Source organism: Hemiscyllium ocellatum, chromosome 6, assembly GCF_020745735.1.
Source record: "Hemiscyllium ocellatum isolate sHemOce1 chromosome 6, sHemOce1.pat.X.cur, whole genome shotgun sequence".
NCBI classification, from domain to species: domain Eukaryota; kingdom Metazoa; phylum Chordata; class Chondrichthyes; order Orectolobiformes; family Hemiscylliidae; genus Hemiscyllium; species Hemiscyllium ocellatum.
The window spans coordinates 684,544-705,504 of NC_083406.1; the positions used below are offsets into that span (position 1 = coordinate 684,544).

General features: G+C 39.3%; 1 protein-coding gene across 2 annotated transcripts in view; it reads right to left on the bottom strand.

The window, feature by feature from the left end:
• LOC132816333 (progesterone receptor-like) overlaps positions 1-20,961 on the bottom strand; it is a 335,587-nt gene that overhangs the window by 102,986 nt on the left and 211,640 nt on the right. For both annotated transcript variants that reach the window (XM_060825767.1, XM_060825766.1), the window contains exon 4: positions 20,606-20,722. In XM_060825767.1, the coding sequence (XP_060681750.1) occupies positions 20,606-20,722 (117 nt within the window). The remainder of the gene's footprint in view (positions 1-20,605; positions 20,723-20,961) is intronic.

Sequence of the window (20,961 nt, forward strand, 5' to 3'; positions counted from 1 at the left end):
CTAAGGTGACCAACCAGAAAGATCACAATAGAAAATTAGATGGTAACCCTTCTGTTTCATGTAAGTTACTGACTGATCTGTTCTTACTGACAAAAGCAACATTTTGCCTCCCCACCAAAATATCTGATAGAAATGTTTATCGACAGCACGTGAACTTTTCCTCCCCAGTCATATTCCCAGGTGATGAATGACTGAAAAGTAGGCTCTGTAAACCTGCAGCCTGCATTTTGTTGCTATGAAATCTTCCCGTAAACTTTTTTTTAATGTCTAATGTCAAGAAAGTCATATTCGATAGCCTGAGGTTATTACACATAGCATTCGTGAGTTTAATGGTAGGAATGATATTTTGCCTTAATTTACTTAAAGCTTGTGACTAAGCATCTAGTCACACACAGAATTGTCAAGGTGTTGGAGGATGCTATCAAGCTTATTCTGAGCACTAGCCTTCACTTCGTTCTTTTCCAGAACAAGAGACATATTTTAAAAATTCATTTGCAGGATATGAGCATTACTGACCAGGCCAGAACTGCCCATCTTTCAATTATCCAGTGGGCAGTGAAGAGTCAACCACATTGTTGTGGGTCTGGAATCACATGTAAACCAGAGCATGAAAGGATGGCAAATTCCATTCCTTAAAAGAGAGTAATGAACCAAATGGGTTTTATTTTATGACAACCAACATAGCTGCCATTAGGCTAGAGTTTTATTTCAGACGTTTACTGAATTCAATTTTCACCATTTGTTGTGGTGGGATTTGAACTCACATCTGTACGGTATTAGCCTGGGCTTCTGGATTATTAGATTAGAGTAGTGCTGGAAAAGCACAGCAGGTCAGGCAACATCTCAGGAGCAGGAAAATCGACATTTCAGGCAAAAGCCCTTCATCAGGCTTTTGCCCAAAACATCGATTCTCCTGTTCCTTGGATACTGCCTGACCTGCTGTCCTTTTCCAGCAACACCCTACTGTTGACTCTAATCTCCAGCATCTGCAGTCCTCACTTTTGCCCTGTTCTGGATTATTAGCCCAGTAATATTACAACCATATCAGCACCTCCCCATATGATTAAGAATTTGGCTGTTCGCAATCACACATACAAGTGCATGTCCTGTCACTGTGAAATGCCTTCACTAATACCATCACAATAACCCTAATACAATTAAGAGAAAGAAAATGATGGTGTAAATTTAAGTGGTTTTCATTTTTTTTCTGAAGAAGCAATTAACTGCTTTCCAGATTCTGTTACCAGTAATTTATCATTAGTGAGCAGTGTTGCATCACTTGTTTCTGGTTAAAATAATGAGACATTTAGGTATTCTCTTTGTTGTCTCTTTTTGTTAAACTGAACAGTGGTTGTTGTATAATGAACAATTCCATTACTCACTAACTAAACCTATGAGCCTGCTGATTAAAACATGAGGCCATTGTTAATAAAACAATGTGGTGAAATCTTCTATGATATCTCAAAACTCAGCTGGGCCATAGTTACCTGACAGTAGATGGTGTTACTTCTCCACTGGTAGAAAATAGTGACAATGGATCAGCATTCCTCTTCAGCTTCCAGCAACAGCTGTTTTAATGTATTACTCTGGTTCAGGTACTGAACTCATTGAAAAGTTCTGGTTCATTTACAGTGTTTTTATAAAGGGTATTCAAATTCTCAAACTGCTAGGATGGAACTCAAACTTGTGTTCCTCAGAATATTACTTCAAGCCTCTGAGCTACCTGTCCAATAACATATTCACTATGCTACTGCAACCCTTTTACAAAATGACAGTCCAATAATCCTTCAATGTTCCTGTGGGAGCTGTAGTAGCAGCATCATTTGGCCATTTAGATGAACACATTGGAAAATAAAACAGTTATTGAGTCAAAGTCATACAGCACAAAAACAGACCCTTCAATTGAACTCATTCATGCCAACCGAGTTTTCCAAACTAAACTGGTCCCACTTTCTTGTATTTGGCCAATTCCTGTCTGAAACAACTGTACATAGGTTTTTATACCATCACCAAGACACCCTATATTTGCGCATGCAAGTATATGGGCTTTAGGCAAAAGTGGGTACTGACTGGAGATTACAGTCTAGATTAGAATGGTGCTGGAAAAGCACAGCAGGTCAGGCAGCACTCTTTCTACATTCTGGGCCCAGTCTTCAATGGCAGGATAATCAACGTTTTGGACAAAAGCGATTCCTGATGAAGGAGTGTACTGCTTCCCTCACTCATTGTTACCCATCCCAAATCAGACACCAGTCACCTTTTGCACTGCCTAATCACTCACTCAGGACACCTCCTCACCTGCTTCAAATAACTGAAATAACTCCACAGAGCTTAGTATACCATCAATATGTCATCCTTTATTGACATGTATGTACTATTTGACACTAGTATGGCTTCCTCAGAGCCAGCTCTCAGAGTGAGCAGAACCTCTGACCCTTCCTTTTCTTTGTTGTGTGTGTGTGTGTGTGTGTGTGTGTGTGTGTGCAGGTGTCGGACACAGTGAAGAACAACAAGCTTGTAAATCTTTATTTATATTCCACCACCAGGAAGAAAGGAAACACCCCGAGGCCAGTGACAGGCGGTGCCCTTCACATCAAAGGGTGACACTGCGTAACCAAACAGTGATAGGGAGGATGGGGATTAAATCAAAAGAGAGTTGGAGGGGGGAATAAAACACTCCATTCCCTGCGAGACTCCTGTTTATTTTATTTATTTTTAAACAAAAACTAAAAGATAAACTCTTCCCCAATGGAAAGACACCAACAGAATCAATCAATCAGTCTCCTCTCCTCTCCCCTTTAATACAGGGGGAGAAAAAGCACAGTCCTCCACTCACACAGATCTAGCTCCCTTACAGCCAGCTCTCAGAGTGGACAGGATGCCTAATGCTTCTGTTTACTTTATCTCTCCTTTTTTCTTCTTTTTCCACACTACTGTCTAACTGTGGTAGTGTTTATATTTTCCCCAGCACCCATGGTATAGGACACAGTGAAGAACAACAGGTTTATAAATCTTTATTCAGTTTCCACCACCAGGTGGAAACTGGTGGCCAGTGACAAGCAGTGCCCTTCACATCAAAGGGCAATGCTGTGTGATCAAACAGTGAAGGGGAGAGCAGGGACTAAATCAAAATAGAGTGGAGGGGAAAATAATATACACGACTCCCTGCGAGACTCCTGTTTATTTTTTTATTTATATCTGTCAGCCAGAGCTCTCCAATTGGCCGAGGTTAACAACCCCAAAAAAGGATTGTATAGTCAACAAGATCCACCTGGCCCTCTTTCTAATCACTACATACTTCCCCCCACTGCATCCAGGGATGTCAGGCTACTTTTTTTCTTGTAGCTTCTCCTGGGCCATTTCCGTCCCAGGTCCAGTTCCTCTGATTCTGACTCAGACATAGGTGGCATTTTTTGGACCATAGCCCATCTCTTGCATCCAGAGTGTCTTGAGAGAGTTTCCTCCTCTTCTTCATGTGGTAGTTGTATTGAGGCTGTATCCATCTCTGAGGATTTCACCTGAGGTTTCATTGATTCTAGAGGGAGAGAACGCACTGGTTTGGACAGCTATTCTGGTTTTTCTGAGGGGCCAGGTATAGAACATAGAACATAGTTACAGCGCAGTACAGGCACTTCACCTTCGATGTTGCACCGACTTATGGAACCAATCTGAAGCTTATGTAACCTACACTATTCCATCTCATCCATATGTTTATTCATCTGCCCCAATGTCATTTGCCTGGAAATAATAAAACACTCTTTCTACATTCTGGGCCCAGTCTTCAATGGCAGGATTGAATGAGTCAAGCTGCCCAAATAACGGCATGATGCCAGAAATGCTTACCCCTGACTCAAAGATAACTCTTGCGACCAAATGTTCTTCAGGAGCATACTGTTCTCTCTTGTTACTGTGATGTAGTGATTGGAACAAGGGTCAAGTGGATCTCAATGACTATGAGATCCCTGATTGGCCTGGGTTAACAACCCTAATCAAGGATCTCATAGTCAATGAGATCCACGTGGCCCTCGCTCCAAACACTACACCCTCAAAACCTTGCCTATTCATGTACCTGAGCTGAAAATGTGTTGCTGGAAAAGTGCAGCAGGTCAGGCAGCATCCAAGGAGCAGGAGAATCGATGTTTCGGGCATGAGCCCTTCTTCAGGAAAGCAGGAGAACCGACGTTTCAGGCATGAACCCTTCCTGAAGAAGGGCTCATGCCCAAAACGTCGATTCTCCTGCTCCTTGGATGCTGCCTGACCTGCTGTTCTTTTCCAGCAACACATTTTCAGCTCTGATCTCCAGCATCTGCAGTCCTCACTTTTTCCAATCATGTACCTGTCCAAATGTCGTTTAAGTGTTGTAACTGAACCTGCATTCACAATTTCCTCTGGCAGTTCATTTCACATACAAACCCAGACTCTGTGTGAAAAAGTTGCCCCTCGGGTCTCTTTTAAATCGCAAGGTTTGTGAAGGTTTGTAGCTCAGGTTGAGGTTTAGGGTGTAGGTTTGCTCGCTGAGCTGTAGGTTTGATATCCAGATATTTCATTACCTGGCTAGGTAACATCATCAGTGGCGACCTCCAAGTGAAGCGAAGCTGTTGTCTCCTGCTTTCTATTTATATCTTTCTCCTGGATGGGGTTCCTGGGGTTTGTGGTGATGTCATTTCCTGTTCGTTTTCTGAGGTGTTGATAGATGGTATCTAGATCTATGTGTTTGTTTATAGCGTTGTGGTTGGAGTGCCAGGCCTCTAGGAATTCTCTGGCATGTCTATCAAACCTACAGCTCAGTGAGCAAACCTACACTCTATCTCTTTTAAATCTTTCTCCACCCAATGGAAAATCAAGTTCCCTTACAGTTTCTATCAGAGAAAAGAAATTATAACTCTCTCTAAAAGTAGCTTAAAAATATGGAGACAACAGTGAAATCCGATGATCATAAATCACCCGGCTTTCTCAAGGTAATAAGGCAGGAGATTTAAAGTCCTGAGAAACTATTGCCCTGTTCACAACCTTATGTATAAATGCACTGGACTACACTACAGATCAGTCATCAGGGCTCTTTAGTATGTACTATCACAATACATGCATTTCCTTTTGTTTTGCAAAGTATTACCAAAGGAAAGGTCTAATAGGATCAAAATTAGCACTGAATGCCAAGAACAGATGGCTGCTTAGTTTTAAGGCTGAAATGTAGGTCTGGCAAATCAGTAAACCATACTAAACAGAGGAGAATTAAGCCATTCAATCCGTCAGATCTGCCCTGCCATTCGGTCATGGTTGATATGTTTCTCATGCCATTCCATTGCCCCCTCCCCATTATCCTTAAGCTCCTTACTGATCAAGAGCCTATCTATCTCTGTCTAAAATACACTTAATGACTTGGACTCAACTGCCTTCTGCAGCAATGAGTTCCACAGAATCACCACCTTCTGGCTAAAGGAATTCCTCCCCATGTCAGTTCTAAAGGGTCGTCCCTTCTCTCTGATGCTATGCCCTGGGCCTTAGTCTGTCCTATCGAGGACCCTCTGTATTCTATAAGTTTCAATCAGATCCGCGCCCCCCCCACCCCATCCTTTTAAATTCCATCGAGTACTGACCAAAAGTCCTCACTGCTTACAATATTCCAAATGTAATGTACATCTCTGCTATTGTATTCTATCCCTTTTGAAGTGAATGCCAACATTGTATTTGCCTTCCTGACAATTGAACCTGTACGTTAACCTTAAAAGAATCCTAAATGAGGACTTCTAAGTTCAATTTGCTTCAGAATTCCAAAGCCTTTTCCCATTTAGAAGATAGTCTATACCTCTACTCTTGCAACTAAAGTGTATAACCTCACACTTTCCCACATTATATTCTATCTGCCATTTCTTCACCCACTCTCCCAGCTTGTCCAAGTCCTTCTACAACCTCCATGGTGCTGCCTCAACACAACCAGTCTCTCCACCTGTCTTTGTGTTTTACGTAAGATGTAAGTATGTCAATCACACACCTATCATTTGGATGGCTGAAACAGATCTCAAATCTTTTGTCAGCTGATCAGTTAACAAATACCCTCGAGTTTCCTACATGTTGAAAATAGATGCTTTCAATGATAATCGGGGAAAGAGATGAAACATCCAAGTAAATGATTTTTCCAGAAATACAATAAAATAAGAATAGGTAGAGTAGCGCGCAAGAAAGGCAACGCAATTATCAGTAAAATTAAAATGCAAATTGGATTGGGCAGAAAAGAATTTTAAAAAACAATAGGATAGGGAAATTATTCATCTTTTTATTACAGTATTCAATATTTGATTATGTAATGTTAGTTGCAGAGAAATGATATTTACCATCAAATCCCTACAGTGTGGAAACAGGCCCTTCAGCCCAACACCAACCCTCCGAAGAGTAAATCACCCACACCCATTCCCCTACTATTCTGCATTTACTCCTGACTAATGCATCTAACCTGCACATCCCTGAACACTATGGGCAATTTAGCATGGCCAACTCACCTAACCTCCATATCTTTGGATTGTGGGAGGAAACACACGCAGACACGGGGGGGAATGTGCAAACTCCACACAGTGGCCTGAGGCAGGAATCAAACCAGTGTCCCTGGTGCTATGAGGTAGTCGTGCTCACCACTGAGCTACTGTGCCAACCATTAATTTCGAATATCTTTAGTACTGTGACATGTTTTCCAAAATCATAGTATCTAGGAGATCAAATCAAAAAAAGCTCGCAAACCAGCATGTCAGAGGGTTCCTAAACCCATTGGAAGTTTATTGTTATAAAACATTGCTGATATTTCAGGATGAAAAACTTATAACAAACCGAACACCAATGTTAAAACTACTATGAAACCTAACTAATCTTTTCTCAAACAACAGATCAGATGATGATCGCATCATTCACTGATGTCATTTAAGGAAGAAAATTTCCCATCCTTCCTGAGTTTTGTCTCTATGTAACTTTAGAATCACAACAACTTGTTGACTTTTAACTTCCTCTTGGACATTAAGGATAACCAATAAATGCTAGCTTAGTCAGTACACTAAAATCCCATGAATGATTACAGCACAGATCTTGTTTTGGGGCCTGGATCCAGAGATTCTATCCCTAGTTCTGATATATTCCACATTAGCAAACAGGGATTTCGCTGCAGATCCCATTTTCAAAGCAGTAAGGGACTCAGTCCGTGGTGTGGGAGTCAAATGAATCTACAGTAGACACCAGAGTAGCTCTTGAACAGTGCACAACAACATCGCATAAAGCTGTTTACACCCCTATGTTTTAAAAATTAACCAAAATGTCTGCCTTTGTCATCGAGAATTGAAAGAACTCTTCTACCAATTGCAGTCATTGCTTATCGACATTTCCCCATGGGCTAAAATTATATCATTATTAATACTTGGCAGTTTTCCATATGTTATACTTATCTTAGTGGGCAAGTTCAAAGTTCTTAGTTTGACAGCTAGGAGAGGTTATTAAAGGATTAACTGTCTTTGATTAAGGTTTGAATTGTTTTTTGTAAAAAAATTAAAGCTTGAAGAGATTTTAAATATTTGAATGGGTTTTCATGAATGGGATAAAAGTAAATTACTGCAGATGCTGGAATCTGAAACCAAAAGAGAAAATGTTGGAAAATCTCAGCAGGTCTGGCAGCATCTGTAAGGAGAGAAAAGAGCTGACGTTTTGAGTCTAACTGACTCTTTGTCAAAGCTGGCCAAACCAGCTTCAACCAGCTTTGATAAAGGGTCAGTTAGACTCAAAGCACCAGCACTTTTCTCTCCTTACAGATGCTTCCAGACCTGCTGAGATTTTCCAACATTTTCTCTTTTGCTTTCATGAATGGGAGTTTTGGTTTTTAATATGGTGAAGGCTTGTTATTTAAACTTTTAAAAATTTGATTTCACCTTATGATGGCAATAGAGGTCTGTCATTAAAGCTCATATCAATTCAACACCATCTCATGCCAATCAAATGATTATCCTTTACCTTTGCATCTTCATCCAGTCACCCAGTAGTAACACACCAGAACTTCAGGAGAAACAGGGGGCAAAAATAAGTGTAGTTGCCATCACTAAGAGGACATTATTGAGGAAGGTGAATAAATCACCTGGGCCCGATAGACCACACCCAGAGTTCTGAAGGAGATAACTGAGGAGATTGTAGAGTCATTGGTGGTGAATTTCAGGATTCACTGGAGTTAGGAAGGGTGCCAGGGGACTGGAAAATGGCAATGTAACACTCCTGTTTAAGGGAGGGAAGCTGCAGATGGGAAACTATAGACTGGTTAGCCTGACCTCAGTTATTGGTAAGCTTTTGCAGTACATTATTAAGGGTGAGATGGTGGAGTACTTGGAAGTGCGTGATAATAAAAAACGGCTGAGTCAGCACAGCTTTGTCAAGGGACAGGGAGAAGATGTTTCGATTTAATAGGAGAAACTATAACCAAAGGGTACAGCCTCAGAATGAAGGGATGTCCCTTTAGAACTGAGATGAGGAGGAATTCTTTCAGGCAGAGATTGGTGAATCTGTTGAACTCTTTGTCACAGAGGGCTGTGGAGGCCAAGTCATTTAGTGTAGCTGAGACAGATGTAGATTGATTCTTGATTAGTAATGGGATCCAGGGTTATTGGGAGAAGGCAGGAGATTGGGAAACATATCAGTCCTGATCGAATAGTGGAGCAGACTTGATGGGCTGAATGGCCTAATACTGTTCCCATACCTTATGGTACTGTGGACACATTTCCAATTTTATTATCCATTTCAAATTCAACCTCTCAAAGATTACTGCAATGTTGATCTTGCAGGTTAACTCGGAGAAAGTGAGGACTGCAGGTGCTGGAAATCAGAGCTGAAAGATGTGTTGCTGGAAAAGCACAGCAGGTCAGGCAGCATCCAAGGAGCAGGCTTATGCCCGAAACGTCGATTCTCCTGCTCCTTGGATGCTGCCTGACCTGCTGCGCTTTTCCAGCAACACGTTTTTCAGCTTATAGTTTAACTCTTTAATCTGGGATAAAAATTCCATAGGATTTTATTTTGCACTGATTGTTGCTTCTTCCATTCTGGTCTCCCCTCATCTTCTCATTCTCTCAAGCTACCATTATTCCCCTACCTTTTACCCCCTTGAACCCAATTCCCATGAAATGTCTGCACACGATTCAATTTCCCATCCTTGATCCGATGCTAATTAACAAATACTGTAAGTGTTCTCTCTCATCAGATATTGTCCCTGCTCTTTTGAACAAACCATCATCAGTCTCACTTCAAACTGTTAACCTCTTCACTCCCCTACTATTACAAACTACTATCCCATCTCCAAGCTTACTTCCTGTCAAGTCTTTTGAAGATGTTGTCATCTTCCAAATAACATATTCTATAATAGGAGGCATTGTCACTTTCCATTAATTCAGCTAATCTAAACCTCTGTTGCCTATATCCCAACTTGTGTCAAATTTCAGTTACCCATCACCTGGTCTACCAAATCCAACCATTTGCCATTTTCATTCTGGTATCCAATCAAACCATAGCCTCACCCTCGGTCTTTCTCTGTGACCTTCAATAGTATAAGACTCCTCAAGAATCTTGCACTCCTACAAAATGTGTTCCAGCCCTGTTTGTGCATCCCATTGGCACTCATCCTTCAAATAAAACATCATAACCTCTGGAATTCCCTCCCGAAATGCCCACGTCTTCATCCCACTCTCCTCCTTTAAACCTACTAAATATGACTAAATCGACGTGTACCTGTCTTTCCCTGACTGTGAGGAGATGACAAATAATGATAATGTCATTCGACTATCTGGAGAACCAGGCTAACCCCTCATGGTAGCTGGTGGAACTTAAAATCAATTAATAAATCTGGAATTGAAAACTCCAGCAATGGTGATCACAAAACTATCATTGGTTACCATAAAATCCTATTCAATTCGATATTGTCCTTAGGGAAATAAATGTGCCTTTCAGATCTGATCTGGTCGACATGTGACTCCAGACCAATGACAATGGTGGTTTTGTCTTAACTGCCCTCTGAAACAGCCTAAGCAACTCATTCAGATCAAGAACAACTAGTGACAGGAAACAAATACTGGTGACAATGGAGAGGATAACAAGAAAAAAAATTGTCAATTTTAAGTACACAAGTGCAGTAGCTTGGAACAATTTCTACATTGAACTGATTCTATATATCTAAACTATTGATCTTTTATTACTGTTGGTAAGAAACTGAAAGAACCCCATGAGAATTCAATTTATTAATATCTGTTCAATTAGATGGAAAAGTTAACTTGGTTGGAGGCAGTTTTATTATTTCAACAGTTTGACTTGTAAGATTCAGAATGGTAAATATTTGAACAACAGGCTTTCACTCTCAGAGATGGTAATCATATGTTCTTGACATTTTTAGATCATTTGCTAATTTCTAAAATTGCCACTACATTGGGAATTGACAGTAAAGGGATATATCTTAGAGATTCTAATGGAATATGAATTTCAAACTAATTTTAAAACTTTGGAGGCATTTTTTTAATAAGCCATCTTGTTTTTATTTTACTATGCATCATTAAGTTTAAAATATTTTAATGAATTTGCTTCTCTATGTATTGTAACTTCAATTATTTATAGGACTTTTAAGACAGCCTTTCAACAATACAATGTTGTCTCTTTAGATACCATCAATACATGAGAAATGGACAGTGACATCACACAGAACAGTCACCTCCAATCTTCCTGTTTACAGACAACTTGATTTCTTTTTCTTGGCAAGGTAGTTTTATTTTTTAGTCACAGCAGGAGTCTGTGAGTTGTAATTTAGTACAGTGAGCAGGTACATGCTGCCCTAACTGTAACTCAGGTTTAAAGCAGGGTCGTTAAGCTCCTTTGCATCTCAGAACCATTGAACAAAACACATCTCACGTATAATGAACATCAACATAAAATGTCAGAGGCACTGCTTACCTAATCCTGGGCTGATCTAACAATGAAACAACTTGTTACTAACGTTAATGTAGAAGAAATAGATGGCTCAGAATTTACTTTAACTCCATTAACGTTAGTTTTCCTATTACTAGCACAATTCACTAATCATTTTCAGTTTAAGGACAGACTTTGGAAAAAAAATTGTAGTGGCATTGTAATAAAGCTACATTCACATTTTTGCATTAAATACCATTGAAGGAAATGAAGTTTAAATACTGTGAAACAATTCGTGGGCATATACCAGCACCGGATAATTGCATTTGTTGAAAAACCACCACTATCCCCTCAAGGGCAGTTAGGGTTGGACAACAATGTTGGCTTTGCCAGCTGTACAAATACAAGATTTTAAAAAAACTGAAATTTACATGAATTTTCCACCCTGAATTTGTATTTAAAGATTTTATTTTATCAACACAGCATCTAGTAAAATGGAAAATTGTGGGAGGTGAGCAATCATTTCAACATTTCCAAATAAAGGACAAGGAAGCTTATTGTTACAGCAACGCCAATGACTTTATCCCAGTAAAGTTTCCCCTTTGCTCTTCCTGAATATGGAGAGCAAGAGAAAACATCCATTAAAAACTGGAACCGGCACATTCTAATGTTAAACCAACAAAAAGAAAGACAAAGAAGCCAGAACAACAAAATAAAAGCAAAACAGAGACAAAGGAGGAAGTTTGAAAGAGCAATATCTCTCATATAGTCTTCATAATGCAATAACAGATCTTGCTGGAAGCATGTTGTGCATTTACTTGAATATACATGCATTGTTTCCTATTTTTCCAACTTTGCAAATAAAAATGCTGTTAGTACTGCTTTAGTAGGTAAGATCTACTTTCATAATGAGTCAGGCTAATTTATTTTCTGCAGTCACACATTGTGAAGTTCAAGAAACCCATTCCCATAGATTTCGGGAATTGTATGGCCTTGTATCATTGGGATGATTTTCAGTAACTGAAAAGAACCAACAAGGAGTTCTTATCAATCATTGAAATTTGAACAGTGATATAGGAAGCCACCAAAAGTTTTTGTTTAACTTTAAATGCTCAGTTTTTCTGGCAAACATTTACACTGGCTACTTTCATCCTACAATCAATGGTGCAAGACAACCTCTTTGATTAAGTGTTCACTGATCTGTATTTGCCAATTCTTTTTTACTATTGTCTTTTAGTGTTGGTTTAATGCCCAAGAGGACATGACATTGGCAAAATTGAGACTGTGTCTGTCATTGCTACTTGAACATAGAAATAGGAAGAGGACATTTGGTTTGATTATTCCATTTGATTATGGTTTACCTGGATTTTAGATTCTTACCTTGAATATATAACACTTGCTACTTCTGCCTAACAAAAATATATTGATCTATTTTTTGGAAATTTTCTGTTGACCTAGCATAGATAGTTATTTGGAGGAGAGAGTTCGAGATTATCACTATCTCTTGAGTGAAAATGTGCTTTCTGGCATTAAGCCTGAACATTTGAACTTGAATCATGATAACCCCTTTATTATGGACTCTCCAGATGTGCATAGATTCCTCTCTATTTTATGTTGGTCCTGATCTTTAATCTATTGGTCCAGTCTATTCCATCAACCTTCATAATTTAACTTTATTAGCCTTAATAACCTGGCCAACTTTGAAAGGTTGGGGTCTTTCTTTCATTTTAGTAAGTATGCAGTGCATCAAAAGTGTATCGACTAGTGCTGATAAGTGGCCAGTAATATTCATGCCACATATGTACCAAGCAATAATATTTCAATAGAGGTAAAAAATCTAATCACCTCCTCTTGACATTCAATGGCATTAACACCACTGAATCCCTCACAATCAACTGTTTCACTCTCCAGTGATGCTGTCAAACCTGCTGAGACTCTGCAGAATTTTCTGTATTTATTTCATACTTTCAGCATTTTCAGTATTTTGATTTTAATCTATTTATGTGCGAGCAGAGAGGAAGCTGCTCCGCTGGGTTTTGTAGCGATTCAGTTACACAGCAGTAAAATGACATACAATTTTTTTTTCAAACATGTTCTTGAAACCCTTATCATTTATTTTCCTTTTCTTTTTTGTTCAGTAGTTCCCCAAGTTGACAGTAAAAAATGAGGTCTGCAGATGCTGGAGATCACAGCTGAAAATGTGTTGCTGGTTAAAGCACAGCAGGTCAGGCAGCATCTCAGGAATAGGGAATTCGACGTTTCGAGCATAAGCCCTTCATCAGGAATCAACAACAGCATGAGTAAAGCAACTTACAATATGCCAGATCATATTCTCCATGTGTTGGAAGTATCATTGCAGATCCTATTTAGATTTAGCATTTAGATTTCGGGGAAGTGATGGCATCACGTTAATGTCACTGGACAGGGCCCAGTATGTTTGCCCAGAGCTACTGCTTGTGGGACTTGCATTCAAATCTCACCATGTTGTGAAATTTAAATGAATTAATAAATCCAGAATTGAAATCTTGGCTCAGTAATCATGACCATGGAATTATCATTAATTGTTAAAAGAGAAAGAATCTGGTTCAGTAATGCCTTTAGGGAAGGATACGTCTCCCTTAGTTGGTTTGGCCCACAAGACTCCAGCCCAGGGTGATGTGGTTGACACTTCACCTCCCTCTGAAGAGGCCAAGCAAACTACCCAGTTATTACAAACAACTGCAGTTCAAAAGCCAACCCCCACTACCTTCTCTAAGGTCAATTAGAAATGGGCAATAAATGCCAGACTTAGCAGCAACTCTCACGTCCCGTGAAAAAATAAAAACACGAGTGTGATGAGCAAATGCCTCAGGCGACTGACTGTGTGGAGTTTGTAGATTCTCCCCGTGACTGCGTGGGTTTCCTCCGGATGCTCTGGTTTCCTCCCACAGTCCTAAGATGTGCGGGTCAGGTGAATGCCATGCTAAATTGCCTGTAGTGTTAGGTAGGGGGTAAATGTAGGGGTATGGGGGGGGTTGCGCTTCGGCGGGTCGGTGTGGACTTGTTGGGCCGAAGGGCCTGTTTCCACACTGTAATCTAATCAAATACTTGGTGAACCAATCTAGATGACCTCTGCTTCCTTCAGTTCTTTGTCGCTGTTATTCGTGTGATTTTTTCATGTTGATTGAAGTATTTATTTCAAATATGAACAATTTAAGACACTGGTAATGTTATACTCTTATGTATCTTGTATTGTAAAACACTTGTATCTGGCAATATGTATTGGAGCACCTAATGTGACTATTCAAAAACAGCAAAATCTTTATGGTAGTGTTCAAAACAGAGCATACTAGTTGAGGTTTAAATTTGTCTCAAATTGGTTTTTAGTCATTACCACTGAGGATGATCCTGGGTTCTTAATTACAATTTACTAAGTCTGCAGTGAACATTTGTAGGCGCTGTGGACTCTTACATAACAAAATAATAAATCATAAATAATGGATATTTACTGCTATTCCTTTGTTCTGATGAGACACGGCTGAATTTTAATTCAATGGAAGTCATTTATGTTAAAATAATTGTAAGGTTGATGTGAAAAGCCTGTTATTCAGAGTTACTATGATCTCTGCTCTTAATAATCTTGCCCTCTAATAAAAGTTCAATATTTAGCTGATGCCTCTCTAGTGGTTTAGAAGTAATCTAATCTAAACCACTGTGAATGAGAAAAAGATGACAAACAGAGTTTAACTGCCACACTCTGGAATTCTCTTCAATACCTTTCCATCTTCTCACCTCACTCTTCACTTTGAGACAGAGTTTCAAAATTATCTTTAACCAAATACTTTCTTCGCTTCCTAACTTTTAAAAGAAATCTTTTTAACTTTTTTTTAACATTTTTAAAATTTTCTAAAGATCATCTTGCAATTCAATTAAACCTCTATAAATGACCTAATTTATTTGGAAAGATGTCATTTTTTTTCTGATAAGGTAAGCTGTGAAACACTTTAGAGACACCACTACATTAAAGGTGCTTATTAAGACACACATTGCGGATTCTTCTTTCAAGCATCCGTCACAACTGAGGCACACATGACCAATATCTTGATATCTCTTTCTGTGGATTTGGAGAATCTGGCACATAAAGGCTTCATCATTGTAATTTTCACAGCCAGAGAATTCCAATGCAGATGGTGTTGCTTTGTAGCAGGCTATCTGGTCAGATAAAGTGTTAGGGCTGGGTCTTCTTTGGCATGCCGAAAAGGGGATGTCAAGATGCATTTGACATGAACTCATTTTTCTTATTTAATATACAGCATCAATCAAAATTTTGAACAAAGGCTAACAATTTACCGATAAGCTCTGGAGGAAAGTGTTTTTTCAAATGTAGAAATGATATGTCCACATTAATTGAGGATAATACAAAGATAAAAATGCCTGTTGATTAAAAAAGATTGTTCTGCACACTAGACCATTCCATATATTGTGGGTGAAGTGAGGTGTAAGGCAGGAATGGACCCCAAAGATGAAACTTGGCTGGGGATTTCAAGGACAAGTTCAGAGATTACAATGAGGCCAGTGCTGGACATCAGCAAAACTACACCTGACTGACAATGCCTGTTGCAGTCTACTGGTTTTCACTCAATTCTGATTCAGTGAGACACTTCTAGCAGCATAGAACCTCTCAAAAGCAGGACTCAGAAGTAAAAGATAAAAAAATCCACCTGCTCTAAGACCACAGTGACACACTTCTGACAGTTGCCATTATTTATAAAGTCAGTTAAAGTTATGTTTTGCATTAATTTGAGAATTGACTGACAGACATGCTCAGGTGCCTGCAATGAAAATTAGATCTTTGTCATTTCAATTATTCGCTGATCTTTGTCAGTTCTCTCTCTTTGATTATCTAGTTACAAGGAATGTACGTAACACTTAATAAAATATACTTTTATCCCTTGTATATCATAAACAGCTGCAGGCCCGCTAATTTAAGGTTTAAAATTTACTTGTAAGTAAGATATTGAACTTAATACTAATGTTCTTTGTTGGTCTAGTTTTTGGTTTTCCATATCAGGATGATATAATACATTGGAATCAAATGTCCTTCAAAAAGTTATATTTTCTTGAGCTTTTGTGATCGAAATAAAAGTAACCCCAATTTTCACAATTCAGACCAATTAATTAAGTTTGGAAGTGCGTATTGTTATCATGGAACCTTAGGAGAAAGTGAGGACTGCAGATGCTGGAGATCAGAGCTGAAAATGTGTTGCTGGAAAAGCGCAGCAGGTCAGGCAGCATCCAAGGAGCAGGAGAATCGACGTTTCGGGCATGAGCCCTTCTTCAGGAGCCATTCCTGAAGAAGGGCTCTTACCCGAAACGTCGACTCTCCTGCTCCTTGGATGCTGCCTGACCTGTTGCACTTTTCCAGAAACATATTTTCAGCCCGTTTCCACTACTGAAGCAAGTTCAACTGGACCAATTTCAATTTCCATTCTAAACTGGTCCAATTCAGCATTGGTTTGAATTCTAAAAGAAAATAGTTGAGTTAAATCAAAAAAAACTTTGATTTAATACAATGTATGAACAAAAATTAAAATACACTGAAGGTGAAGTATTCCAAACATGTTTGTGCTGTCTAAGGCCATTATGCTGTGGAACTTATGTGTAAAACGAGTTTAGTTCACCACTTAAACATTTCCAATATTTGCATTTGATTTGAATAGCAAATGTGTTGCAAATTGTATCAAAATCATATTGGTCCTAAAGTGAAAATCTGGATCATTGCATTTATGAAGTAGTATTTAGTATGCCTATAGGAGTTGGAATCCTCTCCTGTGTGAGTTAGCTGGCTGAGAAGCAGTAAGGAAACCTTATGGGGTGGTCATGGAGCCAAACCTCAATTTTCTCATCTCCAAAGGAGTTAAATACTAGGATTAAGTTCCATAGTTGACCTTCCTATCTTGCTACTAACTGAGGCTCTGACATAGCCCAATTAAGGATCATATAAGGGTCTCAGCCCAACGCTATTGGAATTTGTCCAACAGCAGGTGGTGTGACGATACGTGCATTTCAGAAGGATTTGTTTTGTTCTGTTTCTCTTGAAGACAGTTGTGTTAAACCTGGTGCTGAAGTATACGCTCCATGAAAAGCAGAATAAATAGTTTTGGGTTTTTAAAATTTAGACAAAAGAAGCACGAGTGGGTGGAGTCAAGCTCACACAGAGTTTTAGTTTTTGCTTTCACTTAGAGTCATAGAGTCATCAAGATGTACAGCACAGAAACAGACCCTGCAGTCCAATTCATCCCTGCCGTCCGGATATCTAGTCTCATTTCCCAGCACTTGGTCCATATCTCTCAAAACCCTTCCTAGTCGTATACCCATCTTATCTTTTAAATGGTGTATTTGTATCAGCCTCCAACACTTCCACTGGGCTGGAGAAAGGTTACACCCAAAATATCGACTTCTCCACCTCCTGATGCTGCCTGGCTTGCTGTGCTCTTCCAGCCTCCTGCGTATCGACTTTGGATTCCAGCATCTGCAGTTTTTTTGGTCTCCACCACTTCCTCTGGCAGCTCATTCTATATACACCTTTTGTGTGAAAAAGTTTATTTTTAGGTCCCTTTTAAATCTTTCTCCTCTCACCTTAAACCTATTCCCTCTAGTTCTGGAATCCCCAAACTCCAGGGAAAAGACTTTGGCTATTCACCCGATCCATGACCTTCATGATTTTATAAAACTCTATAAGGTTACCCCTCAGCCTCTGACACTCCTTAAAGCTGGTTTTTTTTGGAGTTGGAGTTGAAGCTGCTAGATAGGTTCTCTCTCTCTCTCTGCTGCTAGATTCATTCTGGTGGTGTTCCTTTCTCCTGGACTGGAGGAGGTAGCAAATGAGGGAACTCAATTTTATTGAATTTGCCTTCGCCAAGATTGTGTTCATGGGATGCTGTGATATTGGAACAGTTGATAAGCAATAGTTAAATATATCCTTTTTATTAAGAATCTTCGCAGAGTTAAAGTTATGCCTTTTTTTGTTTGTATTTCAGCTGTGGTGTAAAATAGTATATTTTGCTTACTGGTTAGTAGAGAATGACTAATTGAATTACACCTGGAACACAGTGCCTTGCATTTGCCTTTAAATAAGATAAAGGTGAGGGTCTCAGCAATCTCCTTGATCTGTTTTAGTCTGGTCCATTACAATGGGCCTGTTATCATGCAATGGGTGTAACAGGTGAAACAGGTTCTGACCTGTTTGTCACCTTAAAGAAGATGAGGTGATGGGTCTTTCAGTCAAAAAGCAATCTGTGCCTGATACAAAAAACACACTGGCTAACAGGGAGGGGGCCAATAACTGAGAATCACCTTCCTCCTCTTCCTATGATTCCCAACATGCAGAACCATGTCCTCCTTGACCCAGCATAATCCTCAGACTCTAAGATTGCTCCATCATTAGCAGCCATGACTGCTGCTATGACAGTGCTGAGTGGGTGGCTCTCTCTGGTTGGACTTCCACCCCAGGTTCTGATTCCAGGGGGAGACCCACTGGCAGCTCTGATAGGCAAGCACATAGTGGGCCTGCCCTTGGAAGAGGCTGCAAATATCCTCAAGGCTTTCCAATTAGGATAGGCCCCCTGATGCCTGAACAAGTTCCCACCCTAAGTTTCTCCACCTGAAAGACGACTATTTCTACCCAAGTAGCTTACTTCATGGCCTTTCTCTTCATAAAGGTGGCCATGTTCTGTTAAGCCAAAATGAACAGCTTCAAACATAAAGCACAGTTAAACATTAACTGTGGTACACAGTGTTTGAGGCACACTGTGTTCATCCTCTGCAATCTAAGTTTGAGTTTAGTCCTTTAACCCTGAGAAAGCAGCTAAAGGCTCCCTCTGCTCTCTCAGCTGTACAGGTTTGAGAGTACAGTGTGTGCTGGCAGTCCTAATCCAAACTGCAGAATATCAAAGCGCTTAGTTTTGAGAAACTCAACAGCTAGGTTAGTTGGTCTCAAAAGCATTGTGTTTTTCTGAAACTTGGGGAATAGATGTAAGCCCCCTGAAAGGGTATGAATGAGGAACCTTTGAAGCCTCCAGCAATCTAACTTTTAATACCTGCTTGCCTCTGTTCTACCTCACATTATCAATCTTCCTTTTGTTATTGTAAAATTGCAGCACAGGGCAGGAATTGAACTTATATCATGTAGCATTTACAATGCTAGTTTAGGTGGTGCCTTTACTCATTGGGTCATCAGGAGCTGATCATTAACTTTTCATTGTTTTGTAACAAGCTGTCTTTTATTTCTACAACTGGAACACATTAATTGTTCCAGCAGCTTTACTCAGTTGGTAAAAAGTGACTGCAGGTGTGCACTACCTCAGTTGCAAAGATGCCAATGGGCAGTGTCATGACAGCTGCCCTCCAGCATCGCTCTGATAATGCTGTCAGTGCTACTCTAGTGGGTGAAATGCAAACACAGTATAAGGGGGATGCACAAAAATTGCAAACAGTCAACCTGACAAATTGGTTTCATGCTTCACCAGAGAGCTAGTTAACTCAGACAAAGGATCCCCATTTTAACAAATACATAGCTACTAAACATCAGGGGAAGTGCATTACTCTTTGTTGTTTTTTAAAGTACCTACCTATTTACTGCCAATACTCTCTTCCAGTCACTGGTATCATCAGTTCATGCAAAAGGGAGGAGCATAAACAACTGCCATAATTTCCAAGGAGGAAGTGCATTTATGTACAAAAAGAATAATAGACAAATTGTCCCATTGTACACATACAATTCATTAATTAAAAAAAAGCTTTTTAAATCCAAGTGGTTCAAGTTAGTTTGATTTGCTTTTAATGCTTGCCACTTGCAAACCATGAGTTCAATTCATTATTATTGAGCTATGAGCCACCTTGTGGAAAATGCTGCAGAAATTGTAATCTCTCTGAAATGATCTGATATGATTCTGAGCATTGTTAAGTGGATGTAATAATTGCAATTTTCACCCAGATCTGTTTTCATATCAGAGTACAGCTGAGAAGTGTTCACAAAATTAATTGGTTTTTAGACCACAATTCCCAAAGATTATAAGAATTTACTTAAAGATCTATTTCAAAATTCCATGGTTGTTGAATTAGAATTTCTCTCAGAATTTTAGTCATTAAATGGCAAGGTGCCATTTGGAAAGCCTGCTCTATCCACATTTTATTAAATGGACTTCTATCCATTAAAGTGGAATTGTCAAATCAAATATTGAAACCTTGATGGGTGGCATACCTTCATTTTCTTCTGGTACTGCACACTCCTCAATAACACACCTCAGTGATGACACACCACTGACAGAGAAAAGGGGAAGTGAGATGTAGGAATGTGAGCTGATAGCACTACTGTAAAAATAAATGTTCCACACTTCATGTTTTTAAATATAAGTAACATTTTCAAATGGCATAGTCTTACTTGATGTGTTGCATAAATAGCATGGCAGACTGGAGAACATCAGCAGAAAGGATTAAAATGTTTGGTGAAATTTCACAGTTAATATCAATTCCAGTTTCCACTTATGTGAATTACAGGTTCACTGGGCAAGGAATATAATTTTTAGTTTCATTAAATAATATACACTCACTTATAATTCTACATGTACACATCAAACATTTTCAATACAATCTTGCTAGGATGCAGAATATATTAGATCTGTTTACCTGTTTTGATTTAAATCGAAGAACTTTTTTCTCTTACCTCCTAACACCATTCCAGCTTGATAGCACTTTCTGAGGCGACAGGCTGGACAGTTCTTTCTTCGAATTTTGTCGATAATGCAGTCATTCCTTCCAGCGCATAGATACTTATGTTGACCTGAAAGTTAAAAGGGAGTTCATGTTATTGTTTGCAAAACTGCTGCAACGCATATTGAAACATGTCAAATTAAAGACAATGGGCATGAAATCATAGAATCATAGAATCCCTACAGTATGGAAACAGGCCCTTCAGCCCAACAAGTCCACACTGACCCTCCGAAGAGTAACCCACCCCAGACCCATTTCCCCTACCCTATATTTACCCTTAGCTAATGCACCTAACCTACATAACCACTG